The following is a 10,000-nucleotide window of genomic DNA, read 5'->3' as shown; positions in this document are numbered from 1 at the left end:
ACACACACACACGCACACACACATACACACATGCACCCACACACACACCCACGGAAACAGCTCCCACCTGCACTACTACAACATCGCTTGTGTAATAGAAACAAAACAAAATCACTCTTAAATATTGAGCCAAACCACCACATAGTGATATAACACCATTGTATTTCCAATGCAAATCTGGACTTTAAAGAGTTTTCTCCTGTGAGTGAAGTATCTTCTTGACATTAAGCTGATTTCTCCTCCGCTTTTTTTTTTCAAGGTTCCATCACTTGATCCACGATCACACAAGTGGAGCTGATTTGCATCGAAAACGAATGACATTTTTCACACCCTTCAGTTCTCCCTCCCCCCACCCCTCCCTCCCTCTTCCCTTTTGCTTTTATATAATATGAATCATGGGGTTTAGAACTGACTGACGTGCTAAGGGCCCATATACACTATATATATATAATTTGTTTGGCACGCTAAGCGCTGCCTGTCAGGACCTTTGCCAAGATGAGCCTCTTGACTTGAGTGGCAGTTGTTTTCTCTCAACAACCCAAACCCCTATAGCAACAATCACCTAGCCGACACTGCCTGACTACTAAATGTCCTCTATTGACACTTTGATGCAAGATTACAACTGACTGATCCGAAAGGTCGAGAATTCTCCTGTTGGGTGAATGACAGTTAAAGGTGGAGTCAGCGATTCTGGAGAACGCTTGTTGTCCAAATCAGTGAATATCTTTCCTCATGATCCGCTACCTGTGTGTACTGTGTGTGCGCTGGGGGAAAAAAGATGGTGTTAATACTCGGGGTGGCAGTGGCGAAGTGGGCAGGGAGGTCGCCTCTGGAGTGCAGGGTCGGAGGTTCGATCCCCCGCCTACCCGCCACATGTCGAAGTGTCCTTGGGCAAGACATCGAACCGCGAATTGCTCCCCCGATAGTTAGCTTGCACCCTACGTGGTAACTGCTGCTATCGGTGTATGAATGTGTGTGTGATTGGGTGAATGTGTACAAAACAATGTAAAGCGCTTTGAGTCTGTGAAAAACCAGGGAAAAGCGCTATATAAGTGGAGTCCATTTACCATTTATCAACCTAGGCTCTGTCAACTGGTATACACAAAGGGTATGTATTCAAAAGGGGTCTACCGAAGCTAGCAACATGCCAGATTACAGAGCCTAGGCTGTGTATTTAAACAGTTTTTTCCCAGTGTACACACAGTACAGACTGGTAGTTGATCTTGAGGAGATATTCACTGATTTTGACAAAGTGTTATATAGAATAGCTGACTCCACCTTTAACCCCTTTACAACCCTAGTACAGTATGCTTGAACTAAGGGCATACAGTTTAGGCTTGATTCAGATACTGTGTGTATTCCGTAGCCTTTTCTGCTGTATATGATAATCCCTAGAGACACTTCGGCCCCGGGGAGATTCACTCTGAGTTACAGGCAACGTCTAATTCGGACAGTTTTGTCAGTGAGCCGGTGAAAAATTAGCAAGATTCCTTCGTTTATTACGACGCCGCCTTCGCCGCTTATCACTTGATTGAGCCCAGATTGAATCAAATGTGATTAGGATTGAATTACCGAAGCGTCTCGCTGCACTGGAAGCCTCACCAAGTGGACAGTGACAAGGAAATACTTTCGGAAATGATTTCTTGGAGTGGATAACCAATTCTTAGCATTTACCTAAAACGTATCACTATCACTATCAGTTTAGATAGCCTCGTAATATCTGTTGAATTAGGGCAGTGAATAGTGGTGGTATCCTTAATACAGCTGCACTATTCAAATAGATTTTTAGTAGCTTCCAATTTGGAAAACTCTCCTGGTACTAGCCTGTTTATAAAGCATTTGGCATAATATTCGGTGTCTCAGCTTGTTGTTGTTTTTATGGATGCACTATTCCCTCAAGTGGAACTGCCCTGTCTAGACGTGTTGTGCATGACTTTACACAGATTCCAGTAAAGTCCGACCTTACATATTTGGTATTCAAAGACATTTCCACTGGAGTAGAACACAGAGTTTCTGTGGGTAGGGACATTATTGGGCTGCCACTCTCTCCCCCATGTTGCCTCTGTCTGACTTTACAACTTTCAATCTGTCCATTGAAAGCTAAAAATTGCCAAAAAATGTATATTCAAAAAACTATATATTGGGCTGCAAGATCTGAGTTTGTACTGGCTGAGCTGCCATTAAGGTGCGGTCTGGCTAGGGATGACTACATACAGTATAGGTTAACCAGTCCATGTGTCAATTTGGTCCAGATTGAAGTAACTAACCAAAGTTTTTATGGTTGTTAGATTTTGATTATAGTTTGTACACCATGTATTATCGAAGCCCAGACAATGATTCCTATTGACTCTTGTGTTCCCTGATCTAAAGGTATGGCCCTGACACCAGCAGGTTAACATGTGTGGTTAAGAGTGGAATGTCTTAACAACCACTGTTTGAATGTTCAAGTCTTCTAGTGGCATCATTAGGATTTTTAACTATATTTGTCAAGTGCTTTGGTGGCCCAGAAACCCACAATGACCTAGCCATTAGCCCTCTGCTTAATTTGCCTTCAGTGCCAATTAGCAAATGTTAGCATGGTAACAGACTGAAGTAGGATGGTAAACATGTTGAACTTCAAATCTCCTGCAGTACAGCCTCACTGGAGGAGACTGTTTATTTTATATTTTTATGGAAATTCATTTTTCTGACCAGCGACAAAACAACATACAGTGTACTGAATAAAAAACACCACAGCACTTTGAATATACACACAACAACAACAACACATCAAGTAGCCTCAAACACCATAGCCTCAAACGTTATGTTGTTCCCCCAGACCCAGGCGGGCGGGCGGGCGGGCGGGCGGGCGGGCGGGCGTGTGCGTGCGTGGCAAAGAACCAGAAGCCCAATCTTAATATAAAATCCGAAAGGGAAAATAGCTCAAATAGTAAAAATGCTCTTTTTACAAGACTAATAAGTTTAAGACACTAAACATACTCAATCATCTTACGGTATGTTATACATGGATGGAATAACCAAAAAGCTACAAACATCACAACAACTTTAAGAGTGAGTCTATAGCTCTTAAGCAGTTGGGTATAAACAAGCAGTGACTGTCCTCAGGGGAATGACATTAGCATGTTATTAGCGCCACATGCAACACGATGACAGTAAACACATTAGAGCCCCTCTCTAGGCCAAATCAGTAACAAATATGACATTTTGTTTTGACTGCGGTTGAGACACTTGGGTGTAATTTTGAACATGTCAGAATGTATTGGTGAGACGTGTCATCGCCCCCCAAGTTTCATCAGAATCCAGTCAGCGGTGTCGGATACTGTATATTCTGTGTGACAACTGTTTGAATTCATGAATATTATAGCACTCCCCCGCGGCTGCTTTTATGAAAGATATTTTCAAAATGCTGCGGTACAGGAGGGAAATGAATCGTTTACCAAAGTATGATCGCTGCCGAACGAACTATAATCCAATTATTGAATTCTATTTATTTACATGATTTTAGCAAGGATTCTGAGAATAATAATTATTTTTTAATTCATTGAGATTCACATTTATACATCAAAGTCAGTTTACTTTAAAAAAAAATGTAGTTAGTTATTCTAGACTGGTGTATTTTCTCTTTTTTTGGCACTTGAAGTTTTGCCTGTTCTTTTTAGGCAAAAAAAGGATTGTTTTATTTGTTTTTTTAATTTGTGGTTTATTGGATTGGATTCATTCTCAATGAGTGATATCATTTAAAAAATTACTTATGACCGTCTGTTTTGCTTTTATTTTTGCTGCCTTGTAAATCACTTGAAGTAGTGATGTAAGTCTCCAACGTGTGTGTGTGTGTGTGTGTGTGTGTGTGTGTGTGTGTGTGTGTGTGTGTGTGTGTGTGTGTGTGTGTGTGTGTGTTTTATAATTATTTAAAAGCCCTTCTAGGGACTGTCATTGAAAATTAGCAGTAGCTATAAATACTGTTTTTTTACAGTGAAGATTTGTTGTTCAATGTTCTACATGTGGTAACACCCGTCCCTTTCAAATAAAAATTAAACGAAATGGCAAAAAAAAAATCTTGGGGCCCACAACACGACACTAACCCATCCACCTCTCTGTCTTTTGTCTCTGCTATAGGCCTGCCCCGTCTGGCCCTGTGTGCGGGCGGGAGGGACTGTCTGCGCGCGGGAGACACCTGCTCCAGCGATGACACCTGCAGCCCGCGCCTGCGCACCCTGAGGCAGTGTGTGGCCGGGGACGGCAGCGTGAAGCTGGGGCCCGGGGCCAGGAACCAGTGTGAGACGGCCATGACGGCTCTCCTGTCCACCCCGCTGCACGGCTGCCAGTGTAAACGAGGCATGAAGAAGGAGAAGAACTGCCTGAGCATCTACTGGAGCCTGCATCAGTCTGTGCTACACGGTGAGACGCTTAAAGGCGTTTAAAGTGTGAATGTCGATAGTTAGCCTGCTGCTATCGATGTATGAATGTGTGTGTGAATGGGAACGTGTAAATGGGAACAGGTCTCCCTTGCAAAAGAGTATTCGGTCTCAATGGGATTTAACTGTATAAATAAAGCTTAAAACTTGTTTTGGTTTTTTTAAACGTGCAGTCACAGCGATTCTGGAGAATGATTTTTTTTTTTTTTTTTTTCAATATTAGTGAATAGCTCCTCATGATCTGCAACCTGTCCGTACTGTGTGTGTTTTACATATCCTTTGTTTATATTCTAGTTAAAGAGCTTAGGCTTGGTATAAAAAAACACCAGATTTTTTTTCAGTGAAGACAGAGTACGGACAAGTAGCGTATTGTGAGGAGATATTATATATACTGGCGGCAGTGGCGAAGTGGGTAGGGAGATCGCCTCTGGAGTGCAGGGTCGGAGGTTCGATCCCCCGTCTCCCCGACACTGAACCCCAAATTGCTCCCGATGGTTCAGAGAGCGCCTTGCATGGCAGCTACTGCCATCGGTGTATGAGTGTGTGTATGAATGGGTGAATGTGGTAAGATATGTAAAGCGCTTTGGGGCTGAGAAAATCGGCTAGGAAGTGCTATATAAGTCAAGTCCATTTACCATTTAGATATTCACTGATTTTGACAAAGTGATTTTGACAACAAGCGCTCTCCAGTATCGATGACTGCACCTTTAACACACACACACAAACACACACACACACACACACACACACACACACACACACACACACACACAAACACACACTCTCTCTCTGATTATTCTGTTCCCAATAGGTGGAAAGCAGCAGCCGGTACAAATGATCAATTGTGTGCAGCTGCCAATTACACATGAACTACAGGCCTCAACTTCCAGACAGCTCGACAGGGAATTCAAGGCTAAAATGAAAAGAGTGATTATTGTGTCAAAAATCATTAAAACTGAGACTGGTATACCTTGTGTGCCACCCACCCGCACTCACTCGCACTCACTCACTCACTCACTCACTCACTCACTCACTTGCTCAATCACTGTATTGTATGCTTGTTTCAAAGGCATTACTGTAAGCTTAATACTTTGACATTCAAAATTGAAAACAAGACGTGCAACAGTAGAATAAGTTTGGCAACAATGTGAATGTCTTTCAACTCAAGCGAGATTGTAAAAGAAGATATGATGTGAATATAATAAACTGATTAAACGAATAGTAAAACTCAGCTGCCCTATGTTTTATGCAACAGCCGTCATTATTTTAAACAGGTGAGAGCTTGCAGCAAACATTCATTAGGTACAATACGCACACAGGGTAGACTAAATGGTATAAAAGCTTGATTCAACATGAGCTAAAACACTCCTTTTGTGATGAGCGATATAACATTTCAATATGTCAAGAATTTGTCTACAACATTATACTTACACTTTTAACTCCTGTATATCCTAATGTGTAGTTTTGACCTGTGTAATAACAGCCACACGCTATGATGAGTCACCCAGCCGTCTAGAAACTCAGATGTCTTGTAAACTATGTAAATGATGCAAAGTGAGATTTATTTAATGCTGGTATTTTGTTTTTTTTGTTATATTTTGACATTATTGTCAACACAATTCATTTTGGCCGGTTAAACAAAGTGCATATATTAACACATGAATGCTGCGGCTTGGCAAAGATGATGCGGCCAATTCACAGCTCTCTCTCTCTCTCTCTCTCTCTCTCTCTCTCTCTCTCTCAGTGATTCACGCTGTTTTGAGAACCCACTCATTAAAGTGCTGATTGCCAGACCTCTTCTATGACTCAAAACTATAAAATATAAGAGTTAAAGTTTGATTACCAGGTATAGGAAACTCTAATATCTAGAAAAAGTAGACGAAAAGTCACTGTATGTCACTTTGGGCGGCAGTGGCGAAGTGGTTAGGGGGTCGTCCACTGGGTTGCAGGGTCAGTGGTTCGATCCCCCATTTCCCCGCTACATGTCGAAGTTTCCCTGGGCAAGACACTGAACCCCACATTGCTCCCATTGGTTCGGACAGCGCCTTGCATGGCAGCTACTGCCATCGGTGTGTGGATGTGTGTGTGAATGGGTGAATGTGGTAAGAAATCTAAAGCGCTTTGGGGCTTAGAAAATCGTCTAAAAAAGTGCCACATAAGTGAAGTCCATTTACCATTTAACTATTGCTTGTTGTCATAACATCAGTATCTAACCTCTAACCCTCTGTGTTGTCAGGACTCAACCTGGTGGAGAGTTACCCGTATGAACCAGAAGAGAGAGACTCAGACTACGTCAGACTGGCCTCCATCGCTGCAGGTGACTATCTATCTATCTATCTATCTATCTATCTATCTATCTATCTATCTATCTATCTATCTATCTATCTATCTATCTATCTATCTATCTATCTATCTATCTATCTATCTATCTATCTATCTATCTATCTATCTATCTATCTATCTATCTATCTATCTATCTATCTATCTATATCTATCCAAACTACCATTTCCACAATCGTTTCTACTGTATGCTTCTGCCTTCAGTAAACTTTCTAACTGAGCAGGGGGGAGAAGAGTTATTTAGATAATCAAAAGCAGCTATTTTTCATACACATGAAAAATAAATAGATGGGTCCCACTCCCAACCATAGACTGTTTATAAAAGACCAAGGTGTGTGTGTCGAAATGAAATACAAATCAAGATGTCACTTTGTATATATTGATGGATAAGATGTAAGAAGCATTCAGGTGGGATTGCAAAAAATGTTTGAGGAGTAACAACACACACTTTGTCTTGTGTCTTTGCTTTGAGCCTGCGGTCTAGCCTCAGGCCTGGTATGTGCAGCTGTTAGCGCCCGAGGCATGGATTAATTACCTATTTACTTTAAAGCATCAAAACTGTGTGTGTGTGTGTGTGTGTGTGTGTGTGTGTGTGTGTGTGTGTGTGTGCAGTTGTGCACGTGTGTGCATTTGTGTGTGCGTGTGTGTGTACATTTATGTGAATGTTTGTATTTGTGCTTGCACGTCTGTGTGTGTGTGTGTGTGTGTGTGTGTGTGTGTATGTGCATGTATTTGTGCTTGCACGTTCGCGTGTGTGTTTGTGGAAGTGGTCGGGGAGTTAAAACAGTATGAAGCAGGAAAAGAAAGAACATAATTCATTGTAATAAAAGGCGACAAAAGAAACAAATAGACAGAGAAAGTAATAAATTGAAGACAGACAGACAGAGTTGGTTTGTTTACTCAGCAACACAACAGTTGTTTCCCTGTTGGAGGTGTTGGGAAAGAGAGAGAGCTTGCACATGAATGAGCAGTTATAAAAAAATAATAATAAATCTCACTGGAGAGGACATAAAGTCAAGTGTTTTGTTTTCTCTGAATGCAGTTATACAGCGGATGAGTGAAGCTGAGACAATGAAACTTAAACAATGGCTTAAAGGCCTACTTCACCGGTTTGAATAAGAAGGTGTATTGAATTCTGAGATCCTATGTAGTATAAATGTGCGAAAAAAATTGAAATCGGTTCATCCTAGCCTGAGAAAAGGCAGAAAGAGTGTTTTTTTTAACCCTATATTTCTCTTTCTGTGATGTCACAGAAAGAGAAATATAGGGTTAAAAAAAACACTCTTTCTGCCTTTTCTCAGGCTAGGATGAACCGATTTAAAAAAAAATTGCACAATTATACTACATAGGATCTCAGAATTCAATACACCTTCATATTCAAACCGGTGAAGTAGGCCTTTAAATGAAGTGATCAGTATGGGAGGCATCCATGTGTGCTCTATAGTGTAATGGTAATGTCCTATACAAACACAGAAAAATGGGTTTAAACAAGTGGCTATTGACGACTCAGAGGCAGGCTTGATGAGTGTTTCCCAAACATAAAGTTGTAGTTGTTTGGGGAAAATGACATTGAATAAAATCAATATATCAAATAATACACATCCTTAACAAGTATCCCTTGATAAACAGGTCAATTAAAACAGCTTATATTAGCGCCCCCTTGTGGTCATCATTATCAAACACTTTTTTGGGGTAATTGCTTGATAAAGGTCAAGGACATTTTTACATGGAAAGTTAGCCCACCATTTATAATTGTTATAATATTATTATAAAGTTAATAAAATCTTCAAGTCATACCATACTTAGATTACTCTGAAGACAACAGTTGCACACAATAGTTTCAAGATGTCACCAACTTTTTGTCTATAAACTGCAGCAGCTTGCAGCAATCATTAGTATTCTCTTTTGATAATGCACATTTCCCTAATCTGTGTGTATAAGACAGTAAGTGCATAAGTGGTACATTCCTAATAAAACACCTAGCTAGTGGACCTCCTCTTTAACGGGCTTTATACATTGTTTTGACCTCATACATAATCTGTTTAGAAGAAAAAAAATTAGGCTGTTAGTTTTTTTTTCAAGGGCTGTTTTGATTTTACAGCAGCACCGGAGCTGAACTGTACCAACAGACGCCTCGTAACTTTCACTCCAGCGATGTTCAACTGGAGGTCAAAGTTTGTATCCGTGTATTGCATCTAGACAAGCCCGTCTGCCAAAACAAAAACGACGTGATTTATGGATGTTTTTCTGCCTCTCGTAGCATCTCTCCCTCAAAGTGAGTGATGACCCATTTCAAAGACGCAGAGCCGCCCTTCATTGTAATTTTTTTTTGGGAGGATTCAAACAACACAGCACTTTAGCCTTTTGCCAATTTATCAGTTAACTAAAGTGAAGTCAAGTGGTGAAGTATTAAGACACAGAAATTGTCGGCAGAAGAAAACATTTTTTTGTAGTTGAATCATTGGCCTCTAGAAGTGTCTGGAATTGTTTTTTCTAACTTCGATTTTTCTTCTTAATGGACGTGGCTTAAATACCAACTTCTTCTGTTTTCCTGGGGGTCTCTCATGCAACAAGTTGGTCACAAACTTTTTAAAAGCATAAACGACCTAAAATGGTACGACAATTATGAGGGGAAAAGTGCAAAGTCAATTTGTGACAATTTGTCTGTTCCTTTGAGTGCACTTAGATGAGCAGTGTGGCGGTTGTAGCTCTGTCATTTTCCCGAAATGTCAAGTGACTTTATATTCTTGTTCTTCCAATTCTAATGTATTACAGAACAGTTAGTGGCGTTTGGTGCGCAGAATCAAGGTCTACTATAGACTACTGACGAAAATCACACAACACATTGCATCTATTTATTAACAATATTTATGAATTTCGGCTATATTTTGCTAGCCTGGCTCCGCCCGCCCGCCTACTTCCGGCCAAATTTTATTTTCCCTTCAGTAGTCAGTCTGGGTGTACAGCCCATTTCCCAGTTTTGCCGGAGATTCGACAGCCGGTCCAATCAGCGAACAGAGCGAGTGGCTGAGAACGATGACGTCGAAGTCGCGCTCCAGTTTCAGTTGCCAGAAGCCGGCTCATGACACACGTGACGACCAAACGTTATGCGATTGGTTGGCTAATCCAGAGTGGCACTGGGCAGATCCAATAGTTTTAAACTTTAACAGACACCCGCCTCCATGAGTGAACGTTTGCCAATTACAGCACTGCCAGACCTTCTGTACAAATGAAATGAAGTACGA

General features: G+C 41.0%; 1 protein-coding gene across 1 annotated transcript in view; it reads left to right on the top strand.

Annotated features, from left to right (window-relative positions):
* The window catches only part of gfra4a (GDNF family receptor alpha 4a), a gene marked incomplete at its 3' end in the record, with an annotated part of 138,252 nt that overhangs the window by 99,549 nt on the left and 28,703 nt on the right, over window positions 1-10,000 (top strand). Inside the window, exons 2-3 of the mRNA XM_080042205.1 lie at window positions 4,117-4,398; window positions 6,652-6,732. Of these exons, the coding sequence (XP_079898331.1) occupies window positions 4,117-4,398; window positions 6,652-6,732 (363 nt within the window). The remainder of the gene's footprint in view (window positions 1-4,116; window positions 4,399-6,651; window positions 6,733-10,000) is intronic.

Source organism: Ammodytes marinus (genome assembly GCF_949987685.1).
Source record: "Ammodytes marinus genome assembly, chromosome: 15".
NCBI lineage: Eukaryota > Metazoa > Chordata > Actinopteri > Uranoscopiformes > Ammodytidae > Ammodytes > Ammodytes marinus.
Note: the sequence above shows the minus strand (reverse complement) of the source record. Positions and strands in the feature narration are given on the sequence as shown.